Source organism: Mirounga angustirostris, unplaced genomic scaffold, assembly GCF_029215605.1.
Source record: "Mirounga angustirostris isolate CCGP_5_RB_7025 unplaced genomic scaffold, mMirAng1.0.hap1 SCAF_7, whole genome shotgun sequence".
Classification (NCBI taxonomy): Eukaryota; Metazoa; Chordata; class Mammalia; order Carnivora; family Phocidae; genus Mirounga; species Mirounga angustirostris.
In genome coordinates, this window is record NW_026991715.1 from 106,946,449 (window position 1) to 106,964,220 (window position 17,772).

A 17,772-nucleotide genomic window follows, 5' to 3' on the forward strand; every position below is an offset into this window, starting at 1 on the left:
CCAAACACCACAATTAAAATATCACTGGTTCCTTGTCATCCTTGAAAATACATATATATATTTTCTTATAGCAACAATTAGCTTTCATGTAATACTAAGTCTTTTTAACTTGTTTTAAACATGTTACAATGTTCTATGGTTTCCAAAATTACTTTTATATATATATATATAATATTCCATTGCTTGGATGTGCCATGATTTATTTACCTATTGCCTCTATTTTTGGGGAAAAGGCAAAATCCAGATTTTTTTTTTCTGTATAAATAACACACTACAGGGAGCGCCTGGGTGGCTCAGTCGGTTAAGCCGCTGCCTTCGGCTCAGGTCATGATCCTGGGGTCCTGGGATCGAGCCCCACATTGGGCTCCCTGCTCAGCGGGAAGCCTGCTTCTCCCTCTCCCTCTGCCTGCCTCTCTGCCTACTTGTTCTCTCTCTCTCTGTGTCAAATAAATGAATAAAATCTTTAAAAAAAAAATAAATAACACACTACGGTAAATAATTTTGGACCTATAAATTTTCCTTCTTGTAGACTATTTGTGGGATCAAAGTATGTGTTGTTAATTCTGTTTTATAGAAAAAGAGCAGATACTAGTCTTTTTTTAAAAAGTTTATTATACAAATATTATAAATACAAGAATGATAATAAGAAAAATATACCTATAATGCCACCATCCAAATAAATCAGCTTGCTTCATTTTTCAGTTTTTCTAGAAGTCTTGATTTATGTTTATACAACATTTTTATATACTTAACATTATATTTTGCCATACTGAAACAAAATCCTTACAACTGTTTTTAAAGGCAGCATGATATTTCATAAAGTTGAAATAACCATGATCTACCTGGTTAGGTAGTGTTGCTAATTTTTTCCCATCTTTAAATTCAAATCTGCCAACAATTTTTTTCTATTTAAATACTGTTGCTTGGATAAATTTTGAAAATGGGATTACTAGGCTAATGGTCATGAACATTTTTATACCCTTCTACTTTTTGGAAGTGTATACCAATGTCTACTGCTCCAGTATAGCACATGTAGGTAACTTCATAAAGTGGAAAGTATTTTAATTGAAGTTAAAACTCAGGTTTGACATTTGCTAGTAGAATTGCCACAGGCAAATTCCTTAATGTCTTTGAACATTATTTCTGTAAAATGGAGATAATATCTACCTTGTAGGGTTAACCATAGAGTATAAAACACAGCCTTATTACAGGGCCCTCAAAATGGTCACTGGTTAACCCATCTGGTAGGTTAAAAAAAAATCTCATTGATTTAATTCCATTTTCTTAGCCAAGGGTATGAGCATGTTTAACCACATTTATTTGATAGATTTAACCATACTTTATTTAGTAGGATCTAAGTTGGACTTTTTAACATTTCTGAAATCAGATTGTATTTTACAGTCAAGATAAATATTTAATATAGTAGGCATTCTTTTGTTCTCCTTGAAAAGTGGTTATTAATTCTCTGTTACATCTTCCAGGGTTTTAAAATGAAGACAGTGTATATATCTTGCTTGTGTGAATAATGTGCTTATTATCTCTTTTGTTCACTTATTTAGTGGTGTCTTGATTTTCTTATTAATTTGAACTCCTAAAAGCACAAAATTTTTAACCATTTCTCCTATTTCCTGCTATTATTCTTTTTCTAAAAAAAGTTCTCTTGTGTTTGGGGATGGGGCAGGGGAAGCAAGAACTATAGAATTGCATATGGTTCAGTTCTCTAGTCTGATCTCCTCTTTGCAATTTCATTTGTCATTCTTCCTCTGATCATGGGTAGGTTGTTATTCAATCTCTGGTTATTTTTTCTTATCTTTTTCACAACTCTTCATACTATGTTGTAATTGGCCTTTTTAGATCTCCGTCCACTCCGCTAGACTGAGATATTCAAGGGCAAGGAGAGTGTGTGACTTATTTAGAAGAGAATAACATTTAATAGATGCTAGATGAGCAAATATATTTAACTCTGGTCCACTGGAGGTGACTTAAGGTGGAACTCTAAAGATCCCTCTCCCTACCCACACACGAAAATTTGCTGATCAGTTTTCCCAATAACAATCAAATAATAGGTGCAATTTTCGTTGGTTTGTAATAGCATTCCAGCTATCTGCTTCCCTGACACCAAGTACACCCCATCACTGGTTATTTTATATCTGCAGCTGTTTGTTTCATTGTCAAGATTGCCCATTTGTGAGCTGAATGAGCAGATAAAGAAATGAGAAGGGTGTTTTCCTAACAGGGAAATAATACTAAATGTAACTGATCTGTGTTTCTGGTTTTGAAACATCATTAGCTTCATTATTGCTATTTTGTGCTTTGAAATAGTCCTTCATTTTAGTGCCTTTTGGAGAGAATATTCCTTAACTTTTTTTTCCTATTTTATTTTGCCCAATAAACTTTGGTTTATTTTGTTCACTTCCCAGAGAATTTCTGTTGGGATTTTGGTGGAATTTTGTTAAATGTGTAAATTAACCTGAAGGAAAACAAAATCTTTCCAATGTTAGTCTATTCAGCTAAGAGTTGGTCTCTTCATTTTAGATTTAGCTCTCTCAAAGTTTTTTATGTTTTTTGCATAGGTTACAGCAGATCTCATGGTATTTTTCCTGTGTGCATAACTTTTTGAATATATGTTTGCATGTATATTATAAATAAAATATATGCAATAATTTGTTATTTAATAGCAGAAAAGTTACATCTTGGATAGAATTTCCTACACAAAACTATTTTACTTGTACTTAAGAAACCAGCACTAATTTCTTTTACTTTGTTAATTTTGGTTATTTTTTAAAATTGTACATTTCATGAAGTTTTTCTATTTTTTATCATAAGGAAAAAACATGTTGCTATAAAATATGCTAGAATATATTTTAAATTTTACATGTGTGCCTCAAACTTATATTTATGTTTTCAATTTTTCTGAACAGTTTTGTTGGTTTTAGATTTTTTCAATTTTTTTAAGAGGTAAGATTTAGAATTATTTATATCACTTTATATTGTTGATTTTTGTTCTTTTGTTGATTATTCTCACATTTTAAGTTGAATACTTTGTTAATTCATTTCTTGGTTGATATGTTTAAATGCTTTTATCATGTCAGAAGTCTGCTTTGGCCAAATTTCATAATTTCTAGTGTTTTCAATTATTAATACTTAAATAGGCTGTGTTCCTTTCTCAAATCACGGATTAGATTTTCAGTTCAGAAATTCCTGGGAATTTCTGGTAATATAAAATATATCCTCTATTTCTGTGTTCAGAGAATATAGCCTGAAAAGAAAAATGACATTAATTTTTTTCATTTTGAGATTATATTTCTTTCTTTTATATGATCGTGGGCTGTCAAAGAGCAGTTGCTTTCTTTGATGCCATGTGTAAGAGAGTGTGTGCATCGTCATTTATTTATGCTTTGTCAAGTTGCAAGTTAGGAGATAAAAAGTGGAACAAAATTCCCATTGCAGTTATATTTGTCAATTTTCTTCTTATTCTTATATTTCAAAGTTGTGGATTTTTGGCTTTTATTACTTGTCTGCTCAGTATAATGGTTTAATCATGTCTATCAGTAAGACTAATTTCATCATCATATATTGTTCATCTGACTCTCTCCTAATGCCTTTTACCATAAAGCCTACTTAGAAAAAAAAGATTTTCCTTTTATTTGAGTTGTATGTTTTAATTTTGCCCAAACTGTTTTGAAATGCAATCCTTGACTTGGTCCGGTAATAGATTAAAACAGATGATTTAGTGTGACAGCTTCTACTTTGATTTAGTATCTGTTTCCTAAATTTTGCCACTTCAAAATTGTTACGTCTTATGAAAATATAATTTGGAAGATTCTATTCTCACATTTCAGATACCCACTTTAAATTCTAGTAAGAGTTATCTTGAAATATCTCATAAGTATTCTACAATCATGTTTGATTACTTGTGCTAGGACGTTCTGAAGCCTGATCTGTCCATTGATAGGTCATGAGAGTCTTCCTTGGGGGCTGTAAATTAATCATCAACTTTAAGTGGTTGGTGTTATTGAGGGTAATTAAAATTTGGCATTCACCAACTAAAATTAACCTGTCATCAGACTTAGAGAAGCTGATTCAAACCTGTTGTTCACAATGTGTTCGTGTCTCTGCACGGTGATCCCTGTTCCTTACCTTTGGGCTTATTCCCTTTGACAAAGCAAGGCTGGGTTATTAAGTGGGTTACAGAACCTCACATCTTTTTTAAAGGAGTCAAGATCGGAGGAAATGTAAAAGTTGCTGATTTATACCGATTTGCCACTTTAAAAATATTTCTTTCAAAGAAGTAAAGGAATAGGGTTCTTTTTAGCTTCCTAGTATTTCTTCTGCTTTCTAATTTTGTATCAATATTAAGTCAGTTAATTTGACTCATCAGTAATAGCCTTTCCCTTTCATTAGTGTTTATTGCTTTAGGGACACTTGAACGTTTTGTCCATCAATGCATCAGGTCTCTTGAAGGGTGATTTCTCTGATTTCATTCTCTTTGATTTATATATATTTTTTCTGGTATATTCCCACTCCCCCCACCCCCAGATAAATTTCACCCTGCCTGGGAATGAAATTTTTATTATAGTCTTTTACCTTGAGGATTCTGTAATGCTGCTTTAGTGTCATTTGTAATCAGGAGCTAAATTTCATGACCTGTAACCTACCATGAAAATATGGTTGAGAATGGACACTCATTCTATCATGTATTGGATATGTAAAATTATCTTAGATTTTCTAGATGAGGAAATGACTTCTCTATCTTATAACATGAGGATCAATTTAGGTATGTCATTACTCTTTTATAAACTTTAAAAAATGAATATAAGCATTCTAGGGTCCCAGGTTGATAGGTTAATAGATAAAGCATAGTACAATGTAGAATTATGGAAGAAATCAGAACAAATTAATAGGGGAATTGAGGAATAAGGATGAAGGCCACTGAGCCAAGATGATAAGGGAATAGGATCCTGAAGGATGATATCCTGGGGTGGGGAGGTGCTAGATGGAAGGGCATTCTAGGTGGATGGAATAGTATGTGCAAAACTCAGCATTGTGGAAGGCCAGGAGATGTGACGTGCCCAACATGGAGGATTGATTGTGATGGGTAGATTAGAGTGGTTTTGCCAAAATGCCTTCTAGCATATATTGTTTCACTCATGGCCCCATGTAGGGTAGCAATGCTACGATATTCTTTGGATGACGATGAAAGCTGATTAGACCAAGAGTGGGCCCCTGGCTCAAAGGTGGCTCATCCATAGGCTGACCAGGAATGCTAAGGTAACCTGATTAAAGAGGTTTTACCTAAAATTGACCAGTCAGATAGGCTTCTTCACTGATTCAAAGAGGGGTGTAGTAAAATGCAGCAAAAGTACCTATGCAGGTCATTAGGAGAGCTGTAGAGGCTGGCTGTTTTCCTGACCTGCTCCAAATCCTGGGGACTCTTCCCAATTCCAGGCCATGTATTAACTTAAAATAAGCTCTCTTTTATGGGGCAGCTTGTGTGAATCTCTTCCGGATAGCCAACATGTCAGGCCACTGATGAAAGAAATGCGGAAGAGAAGTTAATCTGAAAATTTATTTCTGAGGTAGAGTCAATAGGAGTGACTGACTTAACAACTGTGAAAGAGGAATTCCCTAAAGAAGTGGACAAGGGTGCTTTCCTTCTTACCAATCATTATTTTTATTAATATATTTTACAAGACTGCAGTTGAAATAATATTAAATACAAATTTTTTATACAGAAAGTGTAATAAAGTTAAAATAGTTCCTTATAGTTCATAGCATTATTGCAATGCTTACAAAATTTTTGCATAGAGTGTGCAAGGATTGATGTTACTTAAAACAAAACTAAAAAGCTCTTCCTCTTACATCACACCCAAACCCAGAGAAAAATAAACCCCAAAATAACCCAAAGGCTGAACTCAATTGCTTTATGGGAATGGGGTTCCTTTTTCAAAATCTCCAAGCAAATGGGACTTCTACGACCTCATCTTTTCTGTTAAAAGCACCAGAATCTGGCTTCTCCAGGAGTGTATCTAGCTAGCACAATGATGGATGTCCTCTACCTTTGCCTTTTAAAACATGCCCTCCTTAAGGGATGTGCTTCTCCTTCTTTGTGTCCTCAAAAAGGGAGAAACTTGACTGAGGATGTGGCTAATGCATAAAAACTCCATCCCCCTACTCACCAAAACACTGGATACAAATTAGGTTAATTTTGTGTCCACCCCTAATTCAGGTGTGCCAACTCTTCCCTGTACTTTGCTTACATCTCCCCTTCTTAACAGAGAACCTGATTTCTGGCTCTGGTGATGTTTGTTCCCGGAGACTCATTAAGGGTACCTGTTTTTGATTTGCCAATCGGACACATAACACCAGTAAAAGAAAATTCCTGAATGACTTACCCTGAACAGGGTTTTGACATTTTTGAGCTCATGCCTTTACTCAGGTTTTATAGGGTGGTTGAGCCAGAGGAGTATTATAGGACCATGGCTGGCACTGGGGCTGTTGTCTGTTGGGGTACAGTGGGAAGCTCTGTCTCCAACCCCCAGTGGATCACATACGTGCTGCTGAGCAAGCAAGAAAAGCAGGATGAACCCCAGTCTCTCTGCTGCTGTGGTCTCTGAGCTCTGGGTGGGGGCAGAATGACACTAGGACCTTAACACAGGCACACTGCTTTATAATCTGTTCAGATGGTTCCTGGCTGAGTTAATTCTTCAAAATTATTTTAGGTCTTTTAACTCTTATATATCAAACCCTAGTCCTTTTGCTCAGAAGATGTACTCATCTTCTCCTTTAGTAGCTGGAATGCCACCAACCTCATTGCTGAATCTAGGACACCAGTTAAAATCTATAGGTTTAAGGTTAAAGGGAGCCACTGTTTAAACAAGAATTGGCAAATGGGTCCTATTTCCTATTCCGATCAATTGGTAGTGATGGCCTGAATGCTTTGGCAAGAAGAATTTCTGCTCATGGAGAGGGGTATGGCCCATTAGTGATGATTGACAAGGTATGGGGTATGGTTCTCTAGCTATTATTAGAGCCAACGTGGCCAGCTTGGGTATTGAATGCATAATGCTGAGTCCTTGATAGTCCTATATTCTTAAAGGGAAAAGGGACAACAGAGACTGAGCTCCCTTATACTTGATTCTTCCCATAAGTTTTGCTACAAGTAAAGGTCAGGAAGGATAACCAAGGCCTGACCTAAAATAAGATATTTGTCTTTTGAAGTGAGGAATAGGAGAAGGAGATGTATGTGTGCAGAAATGCTGGCTTGTTTAGCGCATGCCTATAGATCACTGAGAATTACAATTTTCTCTTAAATGTACGGCTGACAACCCAGGCATCTTTCAATTTGTAAGGACAAGAAGTCTGACTTAACAAGGATCGCACACAAACAAATTTTTTTTTCTGGTTCCAGATTCTATTGTTCAGACAGATCACTTATATTTTCACTGCAGGTATCTCTACTTTAGTACTAGATGCTGTCATGGATGAGAGACTATAAAGAGAAGGGACATAAAAGTTTTATATCTTCATTGAGCCAAGAAGGTCTAGTCTCAAAGCTGGTAGGAGACACTTCTCAACAGCTTGAAAAATAGTTTGACATGTTGATGACTTCATTGCATAGTGGGTTGGAGTTAGACCCACATCCTAGCTCTGCCATTATCTAGCTAGTGGCTTTGGGCAGGTTTCCTAATCTCTTTAAACCTCAGTTTCCACATCTGTAAATTGGAACTATAATAGAATTTAACTCAAAGGATTGTGTTGAGGGTGAAATAAGTGAATGCACATAAAACACTTAGCACAATGCCTAGCATATAGTGCTTAATGAACATCAGTTAAAAATTATTATTGGAGAATAGAATTCAACTTTTGCCATATCTTAAAGTAGGCTTCAGGTTCAAGAAAATTGCTTTGATTTTATGTAAAATTTTGTGGGTGCAATTCTTGGGGAGAAGGTTGAGAACTTTGCTCAGATTCTCAAAAGAACCTATAACCCCCAAATTTAGAATCTCCTGAATTGGATGAATATGGGGACTGATACACCAGCATCTTCCTTGTCAACAAATACCATCCTCCTGCCTTAGGACACTCCTTTGCTATACTGCTCGTATGTAACCTAACTGATCAGCTGGGGATTTTTCACATGATGAAGTCTGAGCTAACTCTGATTCCACCAACATAACCCAAATGTAGAAGGAGGCTGTGAAGACATTGGCAGTAGGAGGACTACTAGCCTAGTACGTGAAGAGTAACTTTGAGGTAAAACAGATGTTTCCATCTTCATGGTTGCTGTATTTACCTGACCTCAGCTAGTGCTCAGTGATGAAACCAAACCCCCTCATTTGCTACTGAGGGTGTCTACATGCCTAACGGGGCATTTTGGGCTACTCTGGCTTCCTATTCTATAGACAGGTGGATTTGGACTCTAAATATATTTTTTGCCTACAGCAAGTTCTCCTTTGTTCTAGTCCAATTGCCAAACTCACAGATGTGGAACTGCTATTAGCACTTGCTGAGCTGTGATGGAGGAGGAGCAGTGAGCATTGCCGTTGGGACTGCAGAGACTGTTTAGTGATGGATTTGATACCGTCAACGCTGTTAGGACATCACACCGCCTCTTGCATCAAAGGGCTCAGCATTCTGGGATTGCTCTCTTTTCTCAAAGGAAGATGCTAACTTCCTACTCTGTCAGGATCTGTAACAGGAAGAGTGTGTGTGTGTGTGTGTGTGTGTGTGTTTATGGGGGGGGGCAGGTAAAACCAAAGCAAATAGTATATGTGAGCTTGGGTCACCCTAAACTGGAGATTTTTCTTTCACACTTGTGCTCTAACAATACTCAAAACAAGGACTTCCCGCAAATAGTGATTTTCCCTTTGCCATTCAGCCCTGCCTTGAGAAATTTCAAGGACTCCGTTATGAAGACAGCTTTTAAGAACTGTAGAAATCCCATTGCTTTTCAAAGTGCTAATGTGTGTGGTGTGGTGTGCTGGCTGAAGCAGCAGGCTTCAGACTGCTTTATCTCTCGTCAGTGGGTTTAGCTTTGTGAATGAGAAATTCAGAGGCGACTGTTTAATTTTAAATTCAGATTGCCACAAAGAAAGAGATGCATCTGACATCCCAATGCAGTAGTTTTGACTATTTTAATGGAAATATGTTGGAAGTGAGGGAACCTTCCCCCGAGGAGGAGAAAGTGATGAGAGACCAAAAGAGAGACATTTTTATCTTTGAGATAAAAGGTGTGTTTTCTAAGGTTGTTTCTTTTATTATAACTTGCCCCCCTCCACCTGCTACTGGGCCACCATGCAAATGTATCATTCCAGGAACTGCTTTGTTATCCTTTTTGTGCCTAAGATTTCCTGGTGCAGGGGAAAAAGAGCGAAGGGTCTTGTCTTGTTTACAACTTACTTAAGTGAGATTCTCACCTTTCACGGAGCCTTACAAAATAAGGATCAGGTGCTTACAGGGATCTGTTCACCTCTGTGGTCCAAACATCATGCTATCTTTTGCCTAAAATCAACAAAAGCCAGATACTCTCATGTAGCTGCTTCTGTGGATGGCAGTGTTGCCAATTTAATCCTCTTTCGGTTTAATCCAGATAAAATGCAAAAGGGCTCTTTAAGTGACATTGATTAGGGTCTGGTAAATGGTGGTGGTGGTTTTCATTAAAAAAAAAAATCTTTTCTGACACGAACACTCATGCTAACAAAGACTCATTCATTGCTGATGCTGTTTTAATAATATTGGATATAAGTATGGATTTAGCAGTAGGGATGTTGACTGAAGGGACAAATCTCTGGTAGGCACTTGCCTTATGACACAGGCAGAGATGTTGGAATTTAAAATAGGTCTTTTTTTTTTTTTTCTTTTGCATTCCTGCTATACCATAGAACAAGGATCCAAATTATTGGAAACAAAATCAAACTGGCATTGATCTGGTTTCCCCACTAAACACCTTCAAAAAAGATGTTTACTGTATTTTTTCTTCCTACATATTTTAAGATGCTGCTTCCAGTATTTCTCCCCTCCCCTCAATATTTATTATTCTTCCAATATTATTGTCCCATGAACCCTTCAGGCCGGGTGGGGACATAGGGATGGAGAATGCACTGGAGGTGTAAATAACTGAGTTGATGGATGTCCACAGGGCCTTTTAGGTCAAAAATATTCTCTGGAGGACCATGGAATGAGCATCTTTCTGGAATATGTGATGGTGAGGTGGAAAACCTATGACATTGCAGAAACGGTCCCTTCAGGAGAAAGATTCTAAATTTAAATCATAAGACCTCTGCTTCTCTTCTGACCCTCCAAGATACTGACCCGAGGAACCACCTCTCTGTTAAGGGTCCTAAGAAAAAAACTCTTGGAGGATCACGGCTTTCCTTTTGCACTAAGTCTTCCCCTGATTCCATCCTCCTTTTCCCCCCAAATCCTGTGAACCTGCATTTCTCAGATAAGCGGATCACTTTTACGCATAACATAAGGCTAACCTTTTTTCTCTAGGCAAGTATTTATATTCCTAAGCACACATAGAAATGTAGGGTGACTCCATGCTACTGTGGAGTTTGCTTTCTTTCCAGCTGTGTCCAACACATAGCACAAATGATCTCTATGTTGGGGTCGGCAACCTTTTCTGGAAAGGTCCAAATAGTATTTTATGCTTTTCAGGCCGTGAGGTCTCTGGCACAGTTACCCAACCTTGTTGTTATAGAATGAAATCAGTCACAGACAACATGGAAATGTGTCTGTGTTACAAGAAAACTTTATTTACAAAGACTAGTGATGAGCCAGGTTTGGTCTAGGGACCACAGTTTGCTGACCCCTGCTCTAGAGTTAAACTTTAAGCAAACTTTGGTCTATGGTTGCTGGATATACAATGAAAATCATCCAAAGGAAATTGACCTAAAGGGAGTTAAAGCCAATTCAAGTTTATAAGATCTATCCCTTGGGTAAAGGAACAATTAGAAAGCCTCATACCAAGTTTCTACCTACAGAGATGTCACCATAAGGGCTTTTGAAAACCTTTGTCATATGCTAGCAGTTTCTTAAGACTGAACTTTTATGACTTATTGAACAGATAACAAATAGAACTGAGTGCTAAACATATTTGGAGATCACTTTTTAATTTTTAAAAATCTTCTGAAGACTATTAGCATACTAGAACTTCTAGAATATTGATTCACTTGAACTCTTTGTTACGCCACCTGCTGTTTAATATACTGGAGTGTGATTGTCTAGAAGATATTATATATGGAGATTAGAAAGAACCTCACTTTTTAAAATTAAAGTTTATCAGATTTTAATGTAAAAGATATTTTTTTTCCCAGAATTAAAACTCTCTCATGACCATGGACAAATATTCTAGTTGGAGGAAGTTGGGAGAACAAAATGTACATTGAGGAACTCTGAATGCATTTTACTGACTTCTGTAGTCTGAACTGAAATACATAATTTAGTCCATGCCAAGTTTCCTGCCTATTAGCTGGTTTATTGTAGTCACTTAGTACAAATGAAAATCAGAATTTTTTTTATCATGTCTGTTCCCCATAGGTGTTTGATTTCTATTCTTGGCTTGCTATTATTATTTTTATCTTATTTGTGATCTGATTACCTTTAGGATTAACGTCTGCAAGTGGGATCACATCACTCTTTTTTATTGGCATAAAATCCCCAAGGTGCTGATCTCAGACTTGCTTATGATGATTAGAACAAAATCAGAGGAAAGAGGTTCAGGGAACTTTTTGTTTTCTTGTCATCCATAGATTATGTACTTGAGATGGCAAAATGCAAAGATGGGTCTGTCTGCTTAAAAACATTTTGTGTTACGGTATTTAGCCATGAAGGGCCTCATAGCTACTACTGTTTGTCTCAATGACATGGGGTTTATGTTCCTCGTAGCCAAGGGGGGCCTCTCCTATTTGGCAAAACCCCGTATGTAGTACCTGCAGATTCTGGTAGTATGATCCTACAGGATATAAATAATACCAAACCAGAGCAACTTGATACCTTCTTAGGGTTTTCCTTTTTAGACTTTACTGCTACTAACTAAGTAGCCTTGCCCTTGAACAACTCAATTCTACATGGGATACTGAGGAGGAGTGACTGGAGGGAGTATGGGGTCTGGAAGCCAGCGGGGCCACTGGTCAGGCTAGGAAACCTCCCCCTCTCCGGCCCCCACCCTCTCCTAAGTAACTAAGTGACACACAACTTGCTTTCATATCCTTTGTAGACTCAGCCTCCAAAGCTTGAGTGTCCTCTCAAAAATATCAAATCTCTTATTCATTTCCTATGACCAATCTTCCCCCACTTGTGAAGTAAGAAAAATTAAAACCTTGTTGAAGAAAACACAAATGCCATTCAGGCCTACAAATACGACCTCATTTAGGGTTGTGGGGCTGCTGCTTGCCAAATGGTGTCCGGGACTATCTAAGCCGGTTACGCCTCCATTTGGGCTCCTGAGAGTCCACTTCTGTCAGCCACTGGTTTGTCTACCAGCTTTTAAGAGGCCCACTCATGACTAAACCGTTCCCCTCTAATCACCCAAAATAAACTACAGTTGTGACAAGATAAATAGGATGTGCTTCTCCTTGCTGAGTGCATTGACTTAAGGCATAGGCACATTTCCCCCTCTTTGAACAGAGACGGTGTAATCCCCTGTCCCAGCACAAGAGCTGGCCAGGGTGACCCTGTAGCACGATGATGAAGGTGGAAGGATGAGAGGTAGCTGATGGCGGGAACGAGGGAGCTGCTTCCACATACCAAGTAGTGGTGCTGCCGGGCCACGGGAGCACAGCGAGTCCGAGAGAGACACATGGCTCAGTTTATATTAATTTCCAGTGACCATTTCCGGGGGCATGTATTTCACATCTGTGATTCTTGGGTCACTATTCTTGGGAGAAAACATAATGGTGGATTTAGGAATAGGAATATCCCAACAACAAATATATATATATATACGTATGAAGATGGAAGCCAGAGTTTGTGCATGCCTTTAGAAATAAAAGGCAAGTCTCTAAATTACCTACCAGTCCCGAGATACATAGAAAAATTAATTAGGTTTTCTATGCTCCTCTTAATTAGGTTTCTATCCCTAAATGGCTTCTCTTCAGGTGGGGGTTCCTCTCTTGAGGATTGATGGACAGGATTTTGACTGACCTGATCATTTGGGGCTGGAGTCTGCTGGATAAAGTCAGAAGTGAGGATGAGACCGATTCTGAGCCATTTTTTCCTTTAAACAGATACACATCACCCATTTATTCTTTGCCTGTCAGGCCACTGAGTAGCTTCCAGCCGACTGAGGAGCAGCTGTTACCCCATTTTGTGCTGATTTACAACTCCTATTTTGACTGTGGGATAATAGGTGATTTTTGAAGGAAGATAGCAGGAGTTCAGTGAGCAGTTCAAACTTTGCTGAACCTCATCCCCCACATTCATCCAAAAGCCCCAGTACATTTGGCTATGAAGGCAGAAGAGCCATTTTGTGTTCCTACAGCTGGCACTATGGCACTGCCCCATCCCTCACTTGAAGAGGGGGAAATGGGCCAGCCTTCCTAAAGCTAAAAATGGAAACGAAATGTCTATTTCAATATGAGGGTCTCAGTGCTTGAGCATGACTTGGAGATTCCCGCCATCACTGCCCTGTAATGACACTAAAGGGGAAGATATGCAGCTCCTCAAACATGTTGGTGAATATTCAGTAAGTGTCCGATACACTGTGTGATTTTTGAAGGGTTTGGGGTATTGGGCCTGAATCAGTACTTTGATCTTATCATGTAGGTGGTGGGGTTGACATGGAAATGATGGTGGATATCACAGGGTCACCCATGGTTCCTTTTGTACTGAAACCTCATTTTATACAGAGGATATATATATTTATTTATATCTATTTATATATATTTATATCCACCCACACGCATACACACACACACACACACGCGCGCACACGGTCTTTGATAGGCTTTCTGTGTTCTAGTAAAAATAGCTGGCAGCCAGTATCTAAAGACAAAAACGGCCTTTATGCTGCCGACAATGTCCACTATGGATGGTCTCTCAAAGGCAGACACTTGTGTTTATCTGACAAGTGGAACCAGTTCCTGCCTGGGACAGGAATAATCTCCCATTGGCGCAGACGCAGATCTCGAAGACCTTCTGCCTCGTTCCTGTAGGCGTGTAGGATCCGTGAGGCAGTCTAGGTAGTTGGATTTTCGCAGCATCTAACTTAATCTAAAGAGAGCGAATAGCAAGGAAAGAGTAGTTAGAAGCTGCCATTTATTCTCTTGACCTTCAGAGACAGGAGATGAATGTTCAACCTAAATGAGCACCTACTATGTGTTGAGTATTCTAGGCACTGAGAATTCAGAGATCAACATGACAGATAAAGTCTCTACCCTCACAGAAGCTTATATTCTACCAAGACAATGTCATGCTGGTCTATATTAGCAAAAGTGTGCAACGGTGTATCAGGTAGAATATGAACTGAGTCCCAGAGTGAAATGCATTTGGAAATGCTGGGTTAACCATTTCTTTACTACGGGCCTTCAGACTCTCAGCTAGGTCTGTGTGCATGGGAAGACTCCAGGAATATGCAGTACTTTCCAGTCTTAAACGACTGGTAAGATTATAATCAATTCCTCCAGAGGCCGGATTCTGAGAGCTATAATCTGCATAGGTAATGTAGTCACTATTTCTAAATGTGTGTGATTTGGAGTTTGTAGCTGTTTGAAGACACCATTTTGATAAGAGAATGCTTTATCTGAATAGCTCTTTTAAAACAAATGTAGCAAATGCCAAACCAATCAAAAGGTGGATTTGTTGCACACAAGCAGGTGGAGATGGATAACCTCTAAGCAGATATGAAAAGTGGAATAGAGTTTTGCTTTAAAGAAATACAAAGCTTTTCCTCTATTTAAAAACTCTTAAATTGGAAGGTTCACTTCTGAATGTGATGAAGACATTTTTAAAAGTTTGCAGTTTAATCCTACTTTCTTGGGATTTGGCTTACCGTGTCTACACAAGGGCAAGCAGCTATTCTGTTCACCAAAGTGGGATTATGTCGGGTAGAAGAAGGAATATGTGCAGTCCTCCATCCTCTCGTTGCCTACTCTACCCTATCTTAGTTTTGCCTTGTCCTGATTGGGCATAGCTGCTGGCTCCCACTCCCCATTCTCAAAGTAGTAACATACAAGCGACTATGAGTAAATTATGTTCAGCTTGAACCAGATGCACGTGATATACAGCTTAATTAGGCTGGCTACGTAAATCTTGCTTTTGGGTGAGAGACAGAATTCAGAAGCAGCATTCATTTTCATAGCCATGTGCATAATTCTGTCATTGTAGTATATGCTATTACGTCAGCACTTTACAAATAATGAGTCATCGCTCCTACATGTTGTGGGTTAGGCTTATAACTGTGCTGTTCGACATATTTGTTCCGGACATAAAACCTTCTGATTGGCTCCTCTTGTTAGAAATGCAGGATCCACTTTGGTGCTAAGGGAGTCTGGGAAAGTTGTGGGGAAGGTTGGCTTGTTGGCGCTGTGTCTCTCTGGACCTACATCCATCTCACCCCTACCTCTCCATCTTTGGACTCCAGCCTCAGCTCGGTTCTGCAGGTGGCTTCCATATTGCCGGCTTCTGCATTGATTTCAACTCCTTTGGGGGCCTCCATCACCAGAGACCGGGTCGGGGACTCCAACCTGAAATACCCACAAGATGAAGATTAAAAACCCCATTTCATTTTTTTTTTTTTTTTGGTAAATTTGAGAAGCAGTTGCTGCTCAGAGCATTGACACAAAATGGCATTTCAGTATTTGATCAGGAAATCTTTCCAGCTTTGCTTTACAAACCTGGTCAAGTTTTTCAGGGAGGAAGTAACCTATCTGGGCCTTATCTTCACTGCATATTGAAAAGATTGCAGGAAAGGTGTTCTAGGATCCTGGCTTCATTTTATCTTACATCTACTCAATTATTGCTTTATTGGTATAATTAGCCAAATTCTTACATAAGTTTTGTTTATTTTTGGAGTAAGGCGATCTCGAGTCTCAACTGCACTTTCTGAAATTGGTAGATATTCCTTCTACTTTGTCGAAAGAAGCAGAATCAGAGTTTTAAAAAGGGACCTAGGAGTTAGGCAGGCCTGACTCAAGCCCTGGGACTGCCGTGCTCTGACCCCGGCAAGACTCTTCGTCCCTTCCAAAACTTCTCAAAGCCTCAGTTTTCTCATCTATAAAGTGCCTCAGATGGTGCTTGCCACATTGGAAATGCATTATACGTGTTAACTATTGCCATTACTGCTGTTACTATTGTTAGTATACCAGGAAATCATAAAGAAATCTCAGGCCTTACTCAACTGGTTGTCAAAAGAAGAGAGGAACAGATCATTGGTTGCTGGGGGATGGAGAGGGTAAAGGATTTGATGGCAAAGGGGCAGCATGAGAAGGAGAGGTTCTGGTGATACAACTATTCTGTATCTTGACTGCAGTGCTGGTTACATGGCCCTCTGTGTTTGTGAAAACTCACATAACTGTACCCCCAAAGAGTGGATTTTCTTATATGTAATTAAAAAAGGAGAGAAGGTGAATCAGCTACACTCCATGTTAATTATGATGGCAAAACAGGCTAATACTCCTTAGAAAGATCTTTGCCTAATGCATTTAATGGGGAAAATGTTAACCATGCCCTGAATAGTCTTGATTTTAATATTATTGTCAAATAGCTGTGGATGAAGATCCTCTTCTCTGTTCACAAAGGAGGTGTCCTAACGTAGGAAGCACAGACTCAGCATGGCTCTCAAACGGCTCTGATTCAGACGAGTTTCCTGTGTTTTATTTGTGTGTCCCCAACTTCCAGACACTTAGAACATATTAACGAGGAACAACATCCTCTCTACCAACTGCTGGCTCCCTGTTCTGCTTCCACCACTCCTTACCAACCCTCTTGGGTTTCAGTAAGTGTCAGGAAGAGCTGACCAGTAGGGACACAACCACTGAGTTACCCCAAGTCCCACCCCACAGGTGCCAAGAGACAGCTCTTCACACTTCTCCACTGGTGTCTGCATTTCCCCTGCAGTGACTCAACCAGAGTCCCAAAGAGGAACGACAGGTCTATAGTTGTGGTGAAAGACTGGCTTGAACTTCTGCTGAACTCATTCTTTCCTTTCTGACCTCACCCCTTGTAATGGCAAAAATCCCCCTCCCCTACTGGCTCCTCACAAGACCGTCACCAAGGGGATGCTGAGTGGTTCTGCCTCTAATTATGCTTTACTTCATTTGCACGTGGTTTCTCTCATGAAACCATCAGTACAAGGGGGGAGGGTCTTTTTTTTTTTTTTTTAAAGATTTTATTTATTTATTTGAGAGAGAGAGAATGAGAGGGGGGAGGGTCAGAGGGAGAAGCAGACCCCCTGCCGAGCAGGGAGCCCGATGTGGGACTCGATCCCGGGACTCCAGGATCATGACCTGAGCCGAAGGCAGTCGCTTAACCAACTGAGCCACCCAGGCGCCCGGGGGGAGGGTCTTGACACCGGAGCAATAGGGAGTGACATCTGTGCAGTGCAGTCTTGCCTCGGACCGTCATCCAACTCAGTTCAGCTCCTCCCATGCTCTTGATCCTCTCACTTTTGAAACATGAGGGTGCTTTTGTGCTATTTTCTTTGTTTTTCTCCCACAAAGTCTGGCTGGCTTACACAGTTTATCCTGCATTTTCTAATGTCTTCGGTTTTTACTCAGGTGGATACCTCTCCCCTTATGGTGTAAGTTTCCCTTCCGGTAAGATTTCTGC

General features: G+C 39.2%; 1 protein-coding gene across 7 annotated transcripts in view; it reads right to left on the bottom strand.

The window, feature by feature from the left end:
• Positions 1–5,650: 5,650 nt before the first annotated feature.
• Positions 5,651–17,772, bottom strand: part of SGCD (sarcoglycan delta) — a 954,698-nt gene continuing 942,576 nt past the window's right edge. For all 7 annotated transcript variants that reach the window (XM_064596616.1, XM_064596615.1, XM_045902074.3 and 4 more), the window contains 2 exons: positions 15,566–15,689; positions 5,651–14,217 (listed from right to left, as the gene is read on the bottom strand). In XM_064596616.1, coding sequence (XP_064452686.1) covers positions 14,044–14,217; positions 15,566–15,689 — 298 coding nt within the window. In that variant the 3' untranslated portion in view covers positions 5,651–14,043. The remainder of the gene's footprint in view (positions 14,218–15,565; positions 15,690–17,772) is intronic.